This window comes from Caretta caretta, chromosome 1 (assembly GCF_965140235.1).
Source record: "Caretta caretta isolate rCarCar2 chromosome 1, rCarCar1.hap1, whole genome shotgun sequence".
Classification (NCBI taxonomy): Eukaryota; Metazoa; Chordata; order Testudines; family Cheloniidae; genus Caretta; species Caretta caretta.
In genome coordinates this window covers 212,296,655-212,314,844 of record NC_134206.1, presented here as the reverse complement: position 1 = coordinate 212,314,844, position 18,190 = coordinate 212,296,655, and the positions used below count along the sequence as shown (strand labels likewise).

The 18,190-nt window shown below is 47.8% G+C and overlaps 1 protein-coding gene across 2 annotated transcripts; it reads right to left on the bottom strand.

The window, feature by feature from the left end:
- Window positions 1-9,088: 9,088 nt before the first annotated feature.
- On the bottom strand, window positions 9,089-17,620 carry PTMS (parathymosin). 2 transcript variants are annotated; one of them, XM_048820727.2, is made up of 5 exons: window positions 17,350-17,620; window positions 11,952-12,023; window positions 11,009-11,084; window positions 10,783-10,850; window positions 9,089-10,081 (listed from the first exon to the last, which is right to left on the bottom strand). In XM_048820727.2, exons 1-5 carry the CDS (start codon window positions 17,395-17,397, stop codon window positions 10,031-10,033), a joined length of 315 nt encoding a protein of 104 aa, XP_048676684.1. In that variant the 5' UTR covers window positions 17,398-17,620; the 3' UTR covers window positions 9,089-10,030. The 2 variants fall into 2 exon arrangements, with proteins under 2 accessions (XP_048676684.1, XP_074975829.1); XM_075119728.1 differs by lacking the exon at window positions 17,350-17,620 and adding an exon at window positions 17,051-17,281.
- Between the last annotated feature and the right edge of the window lie 570 nt (window positions 17,621-18,190).

Below are 18,190 nucleotides of genomic sequence, written 5' to 3'. Positions count from 1 at the left end.
CTCAGAGCTTTTTACCAGCTGGGTTCAGGGTTCAAAGTTCAGCTGTTTCTGAAGACTCAACTTCAAAATGGCCAAAGAAATTTCCTCAAACTGGCTTAAAACACACACACGTAGGAGAGCCAGCAGGAAAGTTTAATCCAAATAAATCAAATTTATCATGAAGTTGCACAAAAATCAACCCTGTCCATCCTTCACCCCAACATTCTTCAACGCCACCTCTCTGCCTGCTGTCTCCTCTTCTCAAAGTAAAATACTGCATTTAGGGCCCCATCCAGTAAGGTGCTGAGCATATTAGGCAAGCTGTGTAAAATGTGAACAGCCATCCCTTCCCCTTCCCTGATGTAATAGTTGTCCCTAGAGTCCACAGATACTGTTCCTTGCCTTGTGAAAGAGGAATTAACCATTTGTAACCCTGGCCCATCTCAGATAACTGGGACCTGGAAATGAAGATTACTGTCTTACCAGCACTCCTGTGTGTGGCATCTTTGTTACCTGGTATCAGAAAACTGAACTGTTGTATACATGCAGCAAAGGAAGCCACATTAAATCCTCAGCCTGGAAAGAGGTGAAAACCAGAAGGAGGTGGCTATGTCTCTTCCACATTTTTCTAAAAGAGAGGCAATGCAGAGAAACTGGAGATGGTGAAATCAACCACACTGCTACATGTGGCAGGCCCTGAGTCATGTGAGATCTGAAATACATTGCAGTGGGAGCACAAAGAGGACTGCAAACCACCTGACAGAGTCATTCAGAAATTTCAAGAATACTGAAATCCTCACAAGAACGTCACTTGGGCAAGGCACTTATTTTTTTTAAACAAGAAACGAGCTACCAGGTAAGCCCACTGAGCATGCTGTTGCAGACTTACTGAAAGCTAAGGACTCGTCGCTAATCAAAGTTGCATCAATTTAACTAAAGGTTTGATTTCAAACCAACTTAGCTAAACCAGTGCCAGCCCCGGGTAGATGTTTTTTCAGTTTAAACCTGGTTTATATTGCTTTAGCTTAACTCTATTCCTTATGGCAAAAACAAATGGTATTGATTAATTTAGCAACTGAGTGGGTTAACAGTATGGTCACAGAAATAAAACCAAACACGCTAAGAGTTAGTATAGATCCAAGAGACTGGAATTGTCCTTCAAATGGGAGAACCATAAGAACAGTTGGGGAGGATGGGCCTAATTATCCTCTCACTTACACCAGTTTTACACAGGTGTAACTCCATTGACTTCAGTGGAGTTCTCATTTATATTGAAGTGAGAAGAGAATCAGGCCCAGCATACCTCAACTTCAAGATTTAAGCAAAAAGAAAAGGAGTACTTGTGGCACCTTAGAGACTAACCAATTTATTTGAGCATGAGCTTTCGTGAGCTACAGCTCACTTCATCAGATGCATACCGTGGAAACTGTAGCAGACTTTATATATACACAGAGAATATGAAACAATACCTCCTCCCACCCCACTGTCCTGCTGGTAATAGCTTATCTAAAGTGATCATCAGGTGGGCCATTTCCAGCACAAATCCAGGTTTTCTCACCCTCCACCCCCCCACACAAATTCACTCTCCTGCTGGTGCTAGCCCATCCAAAGTGACAACTCTTTACATAATCAAGTCGGGCTATTTCCTGCACAAATCCAGGTTTTCTCACATCCCCCCCACCCCCATACACACACAAACTCACTCTCCTGCTGGTGAGTTTGTGTGTGTATGAGGGTGGGGGGGATGTGAGAAAACCTGGATTTGTGCAGGAAATAGCCCGACTTGATTATGTAAAGAGTTGTCACTTTGGATGGGCTAGCACCAGCAGGAGAGTGAATTTGTGTGGGGGGGTGGAGGGTGAGAAAACCTGGATTTGTGCTGGAAATGGCCCACCTGATGATCACTTTAGATAAGCTATTACCAGCAGGACAGTGGGGTGGGAGGAGGTATTGTTTCATATTCTCTGTGTATATATAAAGTCTGCTACAGTTTCCACGGTATGCATCTGATGAAGTGAGCTGTAGCTCACGAAAGCTCATGCTCAAATAAATTGGTTAGTCTCTAAGGTGCCACAAGTACTCCTTTTCTTTTTGCGAATACAGACTAACACGGCTGTTACTCTGAAACCTTTCAAGATTTAAGAGCATTTTTAATTGTGGATGCAAACCAAATGTTTTGGCAGATCTGACTCAGTAAAGTGAAAAACCCTGCACTTTTAACTCTCCTTGTGGAACATAAGAATGGCCTTACTGCGTCAGATCAATGCTCCACCTAGTCCAGTATCCTGTCTTCTGACAGTGGCCAATGCCATGTGCCCCAGAGGGAATGAACAGAACAGGTAATCATCAAGTGATTCATCCCCATCACCCATTCCCACCTTTTGGTAAACAGAGGCTAGGGACACTTCAGAGCATGGTTTTATATTCCTCCGCATCCTGGCTAATAGCTAAAGCTATGTTTAAGAGACCTCCCTGACATTCTCTGCTTCAGCCCCTGCGGGCCCCCTGCAAGATTCCAGCGAAAGGTGACCGACTCCTGAGGTGGCCCTCCTCAGGATTCCAGCGAGGGGCGACAGCCTCGTGCTGAGGGGGAGGAGGGGAAGAGGGAGACGCCTCGGGCAAGCGGCGGGGGTGTCCCATTTTCTCTTTGGGAAATATGGTCACCCTGCATCTTCCAGCTGACGTGGGCAGAGGGGGAACCCCACAGCTCCCAGCCATCACGGTGGCAGGGGAAACCATAGAGTTCAAAAAAGAATTAGCTAAGTTCATGGAGGATAGGGCCATCAGTAGACTAAAATTTTGTCATGGTTATTTTTAGTAAAAGTCACAGAGAGGTCACAACTTCCATGAATTTTTGTTTATTGCCCGTGACATGTCCGTGACTTTTACTAAAAATAATCATGACAAAATTTTAGCCTACCAATAACCATTGATGACCCTATCCTCCATGAACATAGCTAGTTCTTTTTTGAACCCTGATATAGTCTTGGCCTTCACAAAATCCTTGGCAAAGAGTTCCACAGGTTGACTGTACATTTTGTGAAGAAATACTTCCTTTTGTTTGTTTTAAACCTGCTGACTATTAATTTTATTTCATGACCCCTACTTCTTGTGTTATGAGAAGGAGTAAATAACACTTCCTTGTTTACTTTCTCCACACCAATCATGATTTTATAGACCTCTATCAGATCCCCCTTAAATGTCTCTTTTCCAAGCTGAAAAGTCCCAGTCTTATTAATCTCGCCTTATATGGAAGCTGTTCCAAACCCCTAATAATTTTTGTTGCCCCTTTCTGTACCTTTTTCAATTCCTGTATATAGTTTTTAAGATGGGGCAACCAAATCTGCACACAGTATTTAAGATGTGGGCATACCATGGATTTCTATAGAGGCATTATGATATTTTCTGTCTTATTATCTATCCCTTTCCTAATGATTTCCAACATTCTGTTACCTTTTTTAACTGCCACATTTTTGACAGCAACTTCTCTTCATGATTGGCTCAGCACCCAAATATCACAACACAGATCTTTTAAGACCTGCATGAGATGGAAGAAATTGTTGATGATCTCCTGATTTGGGGCAAAAATAACAAGCATGAGAGAAATGTTTTGCAGTGAACCAAAAAAACAAAAACCAAACCCCCAAAACCCCCACAAAAAATAAAAACCTTAAATTGAACAGTAACAAATGCCAGACCAGACTGAATGAGATTAGTCATGTAGGATCAGTTACAAAGGAGTTGAACAGGCCCAGGAAAGATGGAAGCACTTGCACAAACGAAAATAATCTAAAACAAGAAGAGCTAACAGCGATTCATGGGCCTGTTAACACACCTAAACAAATTCATCTTTAATTTGTTAGACTAAGTGTTCCACTCAGCATCTACTTGAGGATGATGACCACAGAATGACACTGGGATTATTGGCAAAAGGAAAATTTTGGGAAATTAGTAAGAGTTGTCACAGAAGCAGCAGCGCTGAAATATTTTGAGATGAATAAAGAGCCTAAAATCTCACTCAATGTAAACTGACATGCATAGGGACCTGTCCTTTTACAAGATGAACAGCGAGAAGCATGTGCTTTCAAACTACTAAATCACCACAGCCCGATGCTCAGACAAAGAAGAAATGTTGGGAATCGCTTTGGTTTGTGAGTGGTTTCATGAATCTGTTCAAGGTAGAAACAGACTGTGAAGAGTTGGAAGCCACATTACAGCAACCACTGAAGCGTAGCCTGGACTTCAGAACAGGAGCATGAAATTGCCACAGCACTGATTAAATGTGAAAGAGGAGGTGAGGAGCTTATTGTCATGTCAAATGTGCCTGGGAACAGTGGCCTCAGGAAGAGGATTTGAAGTAAATAGGATTCATTTACCAACTGCTTCTGAAAGAAAATTTGACAAATTCAAATAAGAAAACAAAAAACAACCCCAGCTCACAACAGCTGAGGAAGTCCTTCTATCTGAATGGTTGGGACGAGCAGTCCAGGTATCTCCAATCTGACAGGGACAATCAAGAGGAAATTGCTGATGATGGGACCCTGTACAAAGGAGGTTGTTTTGTATGATAACATAGCATGAGATCACCACAGCCTCCAGCTGGGTATTATGAATGCAAAAGAGAGCTGGAGGTGGTCTAGTCCCGCCAGGTGTGAACACTGCCACAAAGGTAATAATATTTAAACACAATACCACTGTCAATAGAGGAAGCCAAATGCAAAGGGATGGCTGACATCATGAGATACGTGATCACCCTTTGTCTAGGGTAGAGCTAGATCTAAATAGGAACCTCTTATTAGTGAACAAGTACTCAGCTTCTTAGAAGACTGAGCTGTTGCAGACCATGCTGAGTAGCAAGGGAATAACCATTATGAAGCACTGAGCACACCAGGGGATTCCAGACGTGTTAGTGGCAGAGAATGACCCACAATTCACAAGTGGCTCATTTCTGCTCTCCGCATTAATGTATCAGTTCCGCACCACATGCCACGCCCTTATGTGCACTCAAATGCAGTCATTTAGCAAAAGTGTTGGTACAAACAGCAAAGAACTTGAGAATCAAAATAAACAAGGGTCTTGGCAGATTTATGGGATCCCTATTTAGCTTTGTGAGCCTATCACAACTCACCTCACAGGCTTCCTTAGAGTCATCGTGTAGTGAGGCAGAGTGGCCTTCCTCCGAGTAGGAGAGTGAGGAACCACTACACTCCCCCTGGTGGGCGGAGCTAAATCCACCCTGCCCACCTCACCAGAAGTCCCGGGGCTGGACAAGAACTATAAAAGGAGAGCCCCACTGCTCAATTGGGCTGGGAGCACTAGAGGGAGCAGGCAGCTCTTCCAGGGAGCTGGGATCTCAACAGGATCCCAAACTAGGCCCCGAGTGGAGCTGCGCCCTGTGGCTGGAGGAGACAGACAAGTGTGCCAAGGAGCTGCCAGGACCGCTGTCAAATGACTGCCCAGAGGAGCTGCAGGGACTGCCAGCAGTCAAATACCCTGAGGTAGGGTGACCAGATGTCTTGTTTTGAAAGGGACAGTCCTGTATTTAAGCCCTCCTGCAAGTGTCCCGACTTTTTCTTAAAAACGGGCAAATTGTCCCATATTTTCTGTCTCCCCCCATCAGTACTGGCGGGTTCTGCTGCTGGCCAGATCCCTATTCGCCAACTGCCTGCCCACCAGCGGTGTGTGGAAGGGTCCAGTGGCTGACAATGGAGGTGGGTGTGCAAGGCTGGTGAGTGTGGGCAGGCACCTCGTGGCGGCCGGTTACGTGTCACCTCTGCTGCCCACCGATGGCCCTTTAGGTGCTCTCCCTCTCACTGTCCTCTCCCTGCTTTGCTCCTTTGACCCCCGCCCCCAGCCCCGCTGCTCCTCGATATCCCCCCTGCAGCACGCGTCCCATTCCCAGCACTGTGTGGAGATCCAGCTCCTGGTGGGAATGCTCAGTTCACCAATAGCCTGGCAAGCAAGCTCCTTCCTTCCCCCACTGCCTCTGGCTGGGCCATTGCCCCAGGAAAGCCAAAGACCCTCCAGCCTGGGGCACTGGTCAGGAGAAGCCAAGCCCTGAATGTGCCAAAGCCCCTCTCAGCCCTGGCATGGGGAAGCCCCTCCACCGTTTAGCTAAGCTCTGGAGTTGCGAGGGGAGAAAGCACTTTCCAGCCTGTTCATGACCTGAACCTGCAGGCTCCACAGCAGCCCCCAGGGCAGGGACTTAGCATCCTCTTCGCCTGTGCCTCCCTGTCCCCCCTGCCCTGTGTCCTGCCCCCAGGGAGCAAGGGACTGCCCCATCCCCTCCACTGCTGAGCCACTTCTCTGGCTGGTTTGCTGAAGCCTCTGCAGTCTGGTTCCCTGGGGCCTGGTGCATAATGCATCCTGAGGGCTTCACCCCTTCCAGCCCGCACTGTAGCCAGGGGACAGGCAGCAACTGGGTTATGTCAGGGGCCAGCAGCAGCCTGGAGGAGTTAGCGTGCCTTTTGACACTGTGCAGGCAGGAAGGGACAAGCCGCTTCCAGCCACATGGGGCGGAGGGAGGGGACGAGGAGAAATGAGCTCTGCAAAGGCATGGTCCCTTTCCCCACCCCCTCCCTGTGGCTGGAAGCAGCTTCCATCCCTTCTCTTCCACACAGTGTCGAAAGACTGCTGCTGGCCACATTCTGGTGTGAACCCTGGCAGAAATCTGGGGAGGAGGGGCATATGACCCTGTGTGCCCTCCCCAATGTGTTGCCTCAGGAAGTCGCAGCACCGGGTACCAGGAGAGGCAGGTCAGTCCCGAGGCCCAGCCAGGCATGGAGAGCAGAGAGTGCCAAGCAGGGAGGGGAAGATCAGTCCGTCAACCCCTGTGTGAGAGAGGTGTACAGGAGTGTGTGTGTATTACTTCTCCCAGTGTTTGGGTTGGGGGGTGGGGTAGGGGCGTGTGTGTCATCCCTCCCCATGTGAACCCTAAAGCCTTAAAGAAAAGAAGGTAAATATAAAGAATCCAACTACTCAGTATTTCTTTTTAACGGGGGATTGGTCAACTTGATGTTAATTTGAACTTTTGTACTGCATAGATCAGATTGATTGCCGTCAAACTTGCCTGAATACGAGTAATTTTACCAGGTGCCCCATATTCAGCATAGGGAAATATGGTCACCCTACCCTAAGAAGACAGAGGACCTATGGACTGCAGAGCCCTACACCCAGTCTGCGGTAGGAAGTAGTCCAGGGGAACCAGACTCTGGTTTGGTTCTGCTGCCAGAGGGTGAGTCAGCGTGTTTCAAGTGGGATTCCCTGCTGACCCAGTGGTAGAACACTCCGCCACTGTTAGGACCCTGGGCTGGGATACGGTGGAGTTGGGTGGGCCTGCATCCCCCTGCCACCCCACCTGAGGCCCAAGAGGCCTGCGTTCATCTGCTGTCCACCCCTGAGCCAGGATGCTAGACCCCAGAATGCTTTGTCTGCTGCATTTGCTCTGCCCCAGCCAGGTGCTGGGCTATAGACTGTTTGTGTTGTGCCCTGCCTGGGGAGCCAGCGCTCCCTTATAGATTGCTAAGTACAATTGGCCCCAGCCAGAAGGTGCTGGGCTATAGACTGTTTGTGGCTCTGTCCCGCCCAGAGCATCTGAGTTTCCCCTATAAACTGTGACTTGCAATCTGCCTGTAGTGAGGCAGAGCGGCCTCCCTCCTCATTTGAGAGTGAGAGACCACTACACATTGGTTCAGAGACCCATGTGCAGCAGGACACAACCCTTAGTGCCAGCAGCTAATAGACTTCTTCAACCGGAGGCCATTGACCCTGGAGTGATTATAAAAGAGCAAGAAACTGCAACAGAAGAAACTTGACAAGAATGCTGGAGTCACCCCATTTGCAAGTGGGAGAGAATGTTAATTCAAAATAGGAAGGGGCTGGAAACCTTGTCAACAGCTGCACCACTCACTGAGAGGTTGTGTCATAGCATCTCCTGAGGGTCAGTCCTACAGGAGGAACAGAAGACATTTAGACAAAACCAAGAAGTTTCCATTGGCACTCTGTATTTAGAGGACACCCAGAATGCTACTGAGTGTTCTTGTGCTGAGAAAATTAAGTAAATGACAATGAAAACACCAGGAACAGGAAACACACAGGCTCCAGGTGGCAGATCCATCTCTGCAGTTGAACAGCCAGTTGCAGAAGGAACTGTTCTGAGAACAAAAGTGGCTGAGTGAGCGGAAAGCCAATGAGGTTCAGATGAGTTAATATTACTCTGCGGCTGTTGTGTTTTGGTTGGTATACAGCTTTATTTCCATCTGATTTTAAAAATAAAACAAAAAGGAAAGATGTAAAGGTAACCACTTGAGTCTGTGGCTCCTGGTCTCTACCAGGCAGGGTTATTGGCCTCCATGGACAGCGGTTACAAACAACTGATCAAAAACAGGAAAAGGTTCTCATGAAGCTTTGTCAAGAAATGTTCCACTATTTTTTCCATTGTAAATCAAAATCTAAACGAAAATTATAAAAAATCAGAAATATGTACAATTTTAACCAACGCTGTACTCAGGTCATGTGTCTGAGCCAGGAACTAAAGACCAATCTCTTTCCAGCACTCCTGTGCACCCTTATATGTATGACTGGGGATCGGTCCTGCTTTGAGCAGGGGGTTGGACTAGATGACCTCCTGAGGTCCCTTCCAACCCTGAGATTCTATGATTGCTCAATCCAGGGATCAGTGATGACTTTGCACAGGGTGCCTTGGTCAGTATGAAAGCTATAAAATACCACAGAACCTGAATCCAGCAGCCTCAGCATAGAATCCTGGTCTTTCTGGGCATTGTTCTAAACCTGGGCACACTGGGCATTGCTGCTTCTGGGGCAGAGACCTGTGCTTTCAGAACATCACCCGTAAAATAGGCCTGTTTCATTTTCTGTGATTCCTGGCATGCCAGTGAAGCAGTGCAAGGGAGGAAGAAGTAGGCACAACAGACGGCTTTTCAAGAATCTCCCGGTCAATGCCAGGGGGCACCACCCTTGGCTGCTCCCTGCAGCAACTGCTGCTCAAGTTAACCCAGGTGCTATTTTTCTTCAACAAACTAACCTGTTAGTTGGTTCAGAATTTGAATTGGGATCCATAGGCACCACCTGACAAATGCACACTTCAACATCTTTTTAAATGAGTTTATTTACAGTGCTACTTGAAAACAATATATATATTTATATCTATCACCCTTATGACGGTTTGTGCCATAGAAAATGCCGTAACTGGATCGGCTTTAATTTACAAAAACAGCAACAAGGTAATCTGGAAGGGGAATGGAAATCAAAATTTGGTCCCTAATTATTTCTCTTTTTCTTCTTCTTCTTTTTTTTTTTTTAAAAAAAGCCCCAAAATGAGAAACTGCAACACACATTAATTTATACATAAAAACAACCTTTATCTTCTGGAAAAAAATCATGGGGCCAGCTTACCTGTTGTGTAAACCTTTTTTTTTTAATATTAAGCTAAATTTCTGCCTGTGTGTGCGCTTTAATAAAAAAAAAGTTATTTGCATGTAACATTCCTTTTCTTTCTCTCAGAGGGATCAGATAGAAGGCAGTTAAGGGAAGACTTAGGATAGGTATCATGAGATCCCTGCCCTCAACCTTCTCTATCCCAAGGAGGATGTTGGAGGGCAGATCTCAGAAGCAGAGGGGTGAGAATCTTGATCAAATTAGTGGAGAGAGGTGGCAAGTGAAAAGGGATTAGAGGCGCTTGTTGTGGGATGAGTCTGGAATTTGGAATATGTCAGGTTGCTTGTTGGGAAAAGGAGGGGTCATCATTTTGAGGACTATTGGGATTATTTGGGAGTGGGGTGCAGGAATAGTAATTAGCAGTGGAGATGTGCTGGGCGAGTGGGCAACCTCAGATTTGGGAGCATCATAGGAAGGCTAGAACTTGGGGTGGAAGGGAAACTCTTAGTCCCATGCCCTCTTCCCTGTCTGAGAGCATTTCTAATCCTTCCTCATCTGAGATTGTGTGAAGCCAGAGGCTAAATGACAGTGCAAGCACAGGCTGGAATGGAGGCAGGAGACACAAATGGAGTAAGAAAGGATGGGATGAGAGAACTCAAGCCGAAGACCCATTTTCTGTCTTCTGTCTCTTTGGATCAACTTCATCCTATACAGGATTAGGGAGAGGGGAGAGAGTGTGATTAGCACAGTCAGAACTCCCCCACCCCCCAAAATGTTTCATAGGATTCAGCCCAATATGTGATCCTACACATTGAAGCACACTCTCTGCCTGTGATTCACATTGCTACATGGTTCCCCACACTCCAAATTCTGTTTGTTTGTCCCCCCCAGGAGTCCCCTCTTCTGTACAGACCCTACAGGTGACTGGCGCTCAGATACGCCAGTGATAGGCATGGTATAAGAACCCTGGACAGATCAATCCACATGTTATCCACACTATTATTTCCAGCACATAAACTCCACATGGATCCACCCTGTCTTAGTCAGATCCCTAGAATCCACCCTCAAAACTGGATCCCCGTGACCTCATTAAAAATCTCAATTTCACATTGGATCCAGTTTCCCACATAAGCCACAGAAATAACTGATGTATGTGAGATCCAGGGTCCCACACGATCTCAAGCACCCTACATGTAATAAGGAAGGTGGAGGATCTGGATCAATTGTACACAGCATCCACTGGGATTCCTTATCCTTCACTACATGAAATGTATGTATCCTATAGTCACACAAGATCCACGGTGGTGATGTGACTGCTCACTGATAGAATCCACATGGATTTCACCAACTCCCAGACAGGCAGGACAGCCCTCTCTTGCCCCCTCTGCTCCCAGTGCCATCACCCACCTCCTCTTCTTCCTCTGCAGATCGTTTTGCTGCATGTCCGTCCTGCTCCTGCCCATTCTCATCTCCATCTAAACACAAGCAAAACAGCAAGTCACATGTTAATACTGGCAATGCTCAAGGAAACCTGCCCCTGCTGGGGACGCCCAGAGGGGAGATTCAGTCTCTGTGGCAATGCAACCCTGGCTACCCCAACCCCTCTCCCCACACACATATTAGCAGCTCCCACCGTCATCCTCTTCTCCTGCCTCTTCTTCATCCACATCCTCAGGATTCTCTTCCTCCTCTGCACCATTTTCCTCATCCTGAGTAAAACAAAGCCACAGAAGAAATCAGCTTTGGCCTACTCTTTCCAGGCCACGCATCACTCCTGCTGCCTGAAACTGTCCCCATCCCAGCCAGCCTGTGCAGCCAAAGCCACCTACCCTCCCAACTTTGTCTCCCCACACAACCCACCTCCCCACAACCCACCCTCCACCCACTCCCCTAGCCTGCAGTCCCATGCTACCTGCCTCCTCTTCCACAAGAAACCCTCCCAGATTCTCCTTGGGACTCTGCTCCCCATATCACCTACATCACCTTCTAGGCTGTGCTCTTCATGATGTTTGCCTCCCCTAGTGCCTGAACCTCCCTAGTCTGTGCCTCCCTCACATCACCTGCCACCCTAATCCCATCCCTTCCTCACGGGACTGGGCACATCCCCAGACATCCACCTCTTCAATCCCCCCCCACCCCACGCTACCCACCTCCTCAGTATTCCCACCCAGCCCATGCCTATCACTTTACCCTATGCCACACGCCTCCGTGATCCACCACCTCTCACCACGGACCATGCATCCCAATACTACCTCCTCTGGTCTACAATTTTAATTTCCAGCTACCTTCTCATTGCTCCTTGGCCCATACTCCCCATGCTGTCTGCCTCCCAGGTGGCCCACTCCCCTCTGACTTGTGCTTCCCATCCCCATCCCTCTCACCCCATCCCACTCCCCTAACTCACATTCTGCCACCTGCCTCCCTGATAAGCTCCACTGGGCTGCACTCCTCATCCGTCTCACCTCCCAGATTCCATTCCCCTGTCCCAATTTGCACTCCTCAGGCCAATTGCTTCTCTCACTGCCAAAAATCCCCTCCAAACGTATGTTCTGAGGGGTGAATATATTTGGCCTCACCTCTATTATCTCCTTCTTCTTTTCTTTGCAGACAGTCTTCTCCTCCAGTTTTTCCTTCTTTTCTTTCAATTCCTAGATATGGGATGAGAAAAATAATTCTGAGATTTAGCATCAGAGAGAATGACAAAACCGGGGTTGTTTAAATTTGAAGTGAAGAGGGATAAAAGAGGACATGATAAAATGATGAGTGGGATAGAAAAGGTAATTACACAAAGGGACATTCAATTAAATGGAAATGTAGTCAAATTAAACATTGTCAATGGAAACATTTTTCACATAACACACAACTGGCATGTAGAACTCATTGCCACATGATATAATAGAGGCCAAGAGCTTAGCATATTTCAAAATGGGATTACATATTTATGTGGAAAATGAAAAAATCCAGAGTTACAACAGACAGGAGGAACATTTTTTTAAGTAAGGGATATAAACCCTTGTGCTTGAGGCGTAAAACAACCACTAACTGAGATTGGTTAGAACGAAACTTCTCCTGTGTGCAGTTTATTGTATAATTGTCCACTAGGGGGATTCCTGAGTCTTCCTCTGAGGCATCTGGTGCAGGCCACCGTCAGAGACAGGATATGGGATTAGCTGAACCCTGGGTCAGATCTAGTACGACAATTCTTACAGCAGGATTATCTGGCTATTTGGACTCTCTCCTCAGACCCTATACTACCAGCACTCCTAGCTATATTCGAGACACCACCAACTTCCTGAGGAAACTACAACGCATTGGTGATCTTCCTGAAAACACCATCCTGGCCACCATGGATATAGAAGCTCTTTACACCAATATTCCACACACGGATGGACTATAAGCTGTCAGGAACTGTATCCCTGATGAGGCCACGGCACACCTGGTGGCTGAACTTTGTGACTTGTCTTCACCCATAACCATTTCAGATTTGGGGACGACTTATACCTTCAAGTCAGTGGCACTGCCATGGCCCCACAGCATGCCAACACTTTTATGGCTGACTTAGAACAATGCTTCCTCAGCTCTCGGCCCCTAGCACTCCTCCTCTACTTATGCTACATTGATGACATCTTCATCATATGGACCCATGGGAAGGAGGCCCTTGAAGAATTCCACCTGTATGTCAACAATTTCCACCCCACCAGCAACCTCAGGCTGGACCAGTCCACATAAGAAATCCACTTCCTGGACACTACAGTGCAAATAAGTGACTGTCACATAACCACCAGCCTATACTGGAAACCTACTGACCGCTATACTTACCTACATGCCTCCAGCTTCCATCCAGGACACATCACATTACACAATGTCTACAGCCAAGCCCTAAGATACAACCGCATTTGCTCCAATCCCTCCGACAGAGACAAAACACCTACAAGATCTCTATCAAGCATTCTTAAAACTACAGTACCCACCTGGGGAAGTGAGGAAACAGATTGACAGAGCAAGATGGGTACCCAGAAGTCACCTACTACAAGACAGGCCCAACAAGGAAAATAGAACACCACTGGCCATCACATACAGCCCCCAGCTAAAACCTCTCCAGCGCATCATCAACGATCTACAACCTGTCCTGGAAAACGATCCCCCACTCTCACAGGCCTTGGGAGGCAGGCCAATCCTCGCTTACCGACAGCCCCCCAACCTGAAGCACATACTCATCAGCAACTATACACCACACCACAGAAACACTAACCCAGGAACCAATTCCTGTAACAAATCCTGTTGCCTTCTCTGTCCCCATATCTACTCTAGCGACACCATCATAGGACCCAACCACACCATCAGAGGCTCCTTCACCTGCACATCCACCAATGTGATATATGCCATCATGTGCCAGCAATGCCCCTCTGCCATGTACACTGGCCAAACCAGATAGTCTCTATGTAAAAGGATAACTGGACACAGATCAGACATCAGGAATGGTAACATACGAAAGCCAGTAAGAGAACACTTCTTTCTCCCTGGACACTCAATAACAGATTTAAAAGTAGCCTTCTTCAACAAAAAAACTTCAAAAACAGACTTCAAAGAGAAACTGCAGAGCTACAATTCATTTGCAAACTTTAACACCATCAATTTGGGCTTGAATAGGGACTGGGAGTGGCTGGCTCACTACAAAAGCAATTCTCCCTCTCTTGGTATTGACACCTCCTCATCAATTATTGGGAGTGGACCACATCCACCCTGACTAAATTGGCTTTCAACATTGGTTCTCCTCTTGTAAGGTAACTCCCTTCTCTTCATGTGCCAATATATATTTATGCCTGTATCTGTAATTTTCACTCCATGCATCTGAAGAAGGGTTTTTTTTTTTACCCACAAAAGCTTATGCCCAAATAAATCTGTTAGTCTTTAAGGTGCCACCGGACTCATAGAATCATAGAATATAAGGGTTGGAAGGGACCCCAGAAGGTCATCTAGTCCAACCCCCTGCTCAAAGCAGGACCAATTCCCAGTTAAATCATCCCAGCCAGGGCTTTGTCAAGCCTGACCTTAAAAACCTCTAAGGAAGGAGATTCTACCACCTCCCTAGGTAACGCATTCCAGTGTTTCACCACCCTCATAGTGAAAAAGTTTTTCCTAATATCCAATCTAAACCGCCCCCACTGCAGCTTGAGACCATTACTCCTCGTTCTGTCATCTGATACCATTGAGAACAGTCTAGAGCCATCCTCTTTGGAACCCCCTTTCAGGTAGTTGAAAACAGCTATCAAATCCCCCCTCATTCTTCTCTTCTGCAGGCTAAACAATCCCAGCTCCCTCAGCCTCTCCTCATAACTCCTTGTTGTTTTTGTGGATACAGACTAACATGGCTACCCCTCTGACACTTGACAGTTCCTATGTCATCCCAGTGTATATCACTGTCAGAATAACTATCCTCCACCCCACCTCCAACCCTAGGAACAAAATCTCACTTCAGTTACAAATTTGCAAAAGTCTCCTTCTCACAGGAGAGGCTGGGACTCTAGTAACCCTACTTAATATAGGATTCGGAGGGGGGTGGAGAGTGTCCCTTCTCCCCATGGTCAGAGACAGGAAAAGCTCTCTCAGGCTATGTCTACACTACATCTTATGTCGGCATAATCTATATCACCTGGGGGTGTGAATAAACCACCCCCCGAGTGACATAAGTTACACCAACATAAGCCCCAGTGTGGATAGCGCTATGCTGGCAGAAGAGCTTCAGCCACCCTCCCTGAACCAAGAGCTGGATCACTCCCTCAAAACCATATCCTGGTCTCCTCGTTCCCAGTGTCTTGAGCAATGGGATTCTAGGCCCTTCAGTTGGTAAAACAATTCCCCAGACTCACAGACCCCTCAGCACTGTGCAGTGGTTTCTAAACTCTAGTCAGAAGGGGTTGAGATTTAAAGACCTGACTTCCGGCTATGACTAATGGGAGACTGACAAAATCCTCTGCTAGTGTCTGAAGGGTGTGAACCCCGGAGGGGGACTGTTTAGGGTACGGGGAGAACTGTTGGAAAAGGACTGAAACTGAGCCATGGAAAAGGAGTTCAGTGACCATCCTTCAACACTTTGGGATCTAGGAACCTGGGGAGCCACCCCCCCAAAGGAGTGGTCTAGAGCCCCACCACTCAGGACACTAGGACCTACAACTCTGAGTAGAACTACTCACATGCCTAAATACCCTGCTGAATTGAAGCCTAAGCACCCTGGGAATGGAGCGAGGGGGAAAATCCTTCCCTCCCTACCTAGTGCAGGAGGTGATGTGGGTTTTCCCAGCTCTGATTTCGACCTTTTAAAATATATTTTCCACGTTCTTATTCTATATAATGAAAAGAAGCCACAGGAGAGAAGACTGGGTAGTATTAACCTTTACCTCGATGCCCCCGGCTGCCCCTGGGAATTCGGGAGGCAGTCGGAAGAACGCAGTATTTAGTTTGCTCGGCTACTAAAAAAACATTGGGCAAGTTCCAGTGCCATAAGGCACATGTTAGGGTCTTTCCTATTTACCCCCACAAACCCCGTTTTAGCAGATAACTTTCTGTCTAGGTTTGCAATGAGCACGGGCAGCTGAATGTGCTCCCCAGTCCCTACAACACAGCAGTGGAAAGGCTAGTTCAGGGGCATTTTATTCTTTTACCACCTCGGACTTGTCTTTGTCCAAACTGATAATGAGAGCTTATATTTGCGCAAGGACTAATAAGTCATAGTGATGCCATCTGTTCCCTACACTCTCTTCCTCACTCTTCACCCTCCCTCCTTCTTTCTCTCTCTTTTCCTCATTCGTTTTCTTGCCTAACTCTACTAACCTTTAGCTAGCCAAAAGAGCAAAAACATTTCTAAAGCAGCAGCTTCAGCCCCTGCAGCCTTTAAAAGAGATCCACTATGGCACTGCATATAGTACTGGGGGGACGGGACACACACGCCCACATTTTTGGATGAATAGCTTGTGACGCCCCCCCGCCCGACCTCTGTGCCCCACATAATGCAAAAATTCAAATCCTCATCACACAACCAACCCTCACAACAGTCCAACCCACAGCAGCTGCAGTACAAAGAGCTCCTTTCCACAGCACTCACAGCATATCCAATGGTCACAGCACAGAAACACAACTCAGGCAAACATCATTCACAGCACACAATGCTCAGTACCACAGCACTCAAGAGACGAAAAATAAACATTCAGAGATACCCAATCTATGCGCTAGCATAACTCGCACCCACTCCTGCACCGAGCAATCTCACCAGGCACAGGCACTAAGGTGCTCCCACTCCCTCCTGTTTTATTACTTTTCCTTTGTTAATCTAACAAAGCCCCTAACCACCACCCACCCTTGCTGGTTGGATACATCGGATCTTTCCCCCCTTCCGCAGCTATGACCCCGGGGACCCCGACCAGCCAGCCAGACTGGCACAGCCACAGATCACTTGACCAGGTCGGCACCGGATCCAGGGGCAGCAAAAACATCAACAGACTTTTAAAGGAAACCATCAGGGACCAGCCCGCGCTTCGTGCAGGGTTAATGGCCAGGGAGGTGAGCAGCGAAGTGAAGGGAGATTGGAGCGCAGACAAGGCGAGGGCGAGATAAAGCAAGCCAAGACGGGGAAAGAGAGCGCGCTTTGTGATCGCACAAACACTTCTGTCTCTCTCACGTGCGCGTTGCACTGAGCACTCGGGGACCCACCGCTCCACGCAAATGCTAATTCAGAGCAAAGGACAGGAGAAACGCCAGGGGCGAGGAAAGAGCCCCTGAGAAGAGACAAGAGCAATGGAAAGGGGTGGGGAAAGAGAGTCGACAACACTGCCCTGCCCCTGCTTTCCCCGCGCCGCCGCTGTCGTGCGAAGATCTCCGAGCACTTTACAGCCATTCCCGAACTGACAGACTGAGGGGGCGAGGAGGACCGGGGGGAGGGGGCAAACAAGCTGGCGGAGGGTCAGGCTGGATGCTCACCGTGGCACCCACTTCTGCAGTAGCCTCCTCCGCGCGTTTCTCCGACATCCTGGTGCAGCAGCGGGAGCAGAGGAATCACCCACCAAGAAATGCCCGGGAGCCCCCTACGGAAACGAGCTAGTGGGGATTGGGCAGCGGAGCCGAGGAGTTCAAAGTCCGAACAACCCAAAGGCCAGTGGCTGCAGCTTGTGCCCCGGGGACCGAAGTGCCAGGGTCTCCCGTCCCGCCGTGCTGGGGGATATGCCAGAGAAGGGGATTTATACACCACTCGGTGACGACGGAAGGAGGGACCTGGGGAAGGGAGGGGAGTCGGACTGGGAGGGAGAAAAGAGGGAGGCACGATGTAGAGAAAGCCAGGTTGGTGGAAAGAACCCTGGAACAATGTGTACTCACATTTGCCAAACGATCACTAACAATTAGGGGAAGCAGCATGGTAAGCGGAAGGGGTGCTAGGAGCTCTGGGTTCAGTTCCAGGCTCCAGCACCCACCTGTTGTGTGACCTTGGGCAAATCTCTGCCTCGGTTTCCCCACCCCTTCCCTATCAGATTGTGAGCTCAGGGCAGGGACCCTGACTCACTGTGTATTTGTAGTGTACCTAGTGCAAACGGGGCTCAGATCTTGGTTTGGGGTCTCTAGGTGCCACTGCAATACAAATAATAACTAGCACATTGATAAAAGGAGTACTTGCAGCACCTTAGAGACTAATACATTTATTTGAGCATAAGCTTACTGAGCTTTTTGCCAATACAGACTAACAGGGCTGCTACTCTGAAACCTTACACATTAATCTTCACCCTCTTGTGCAGAGGAGAAGCTGAGAGAGGGAAAGTCACACAAGTCA

What these genes read in the sequence shown, in the direction of transcription:
- PTMS (XM_075119728.1), bottom strand. Translation starts at nt 17,266, where the DNA reads ATGGCTGTAAAGTGCTCGGAGATCTTCGCACGACAGCGGCGGCGCGGG. An exon ending in GTGCTCAGTGCAACGCGCAC is followed by an intron (nt 12,024 to 17,050) that starts GTGAGAGAGACA and finishes TCCCATATCTAG; the next exon opens with GAATTGAAAGAAAAGAAGGA. An exon ending in CTGCAGAGGAAGAAGAGGAG is followed by an intron (nt 10,082 to 10,782) that starts GTGGGTGATGGC and finishes AATCCTGTATAG; the next exon opens with GATGAAGTTGATCCAAAGAG.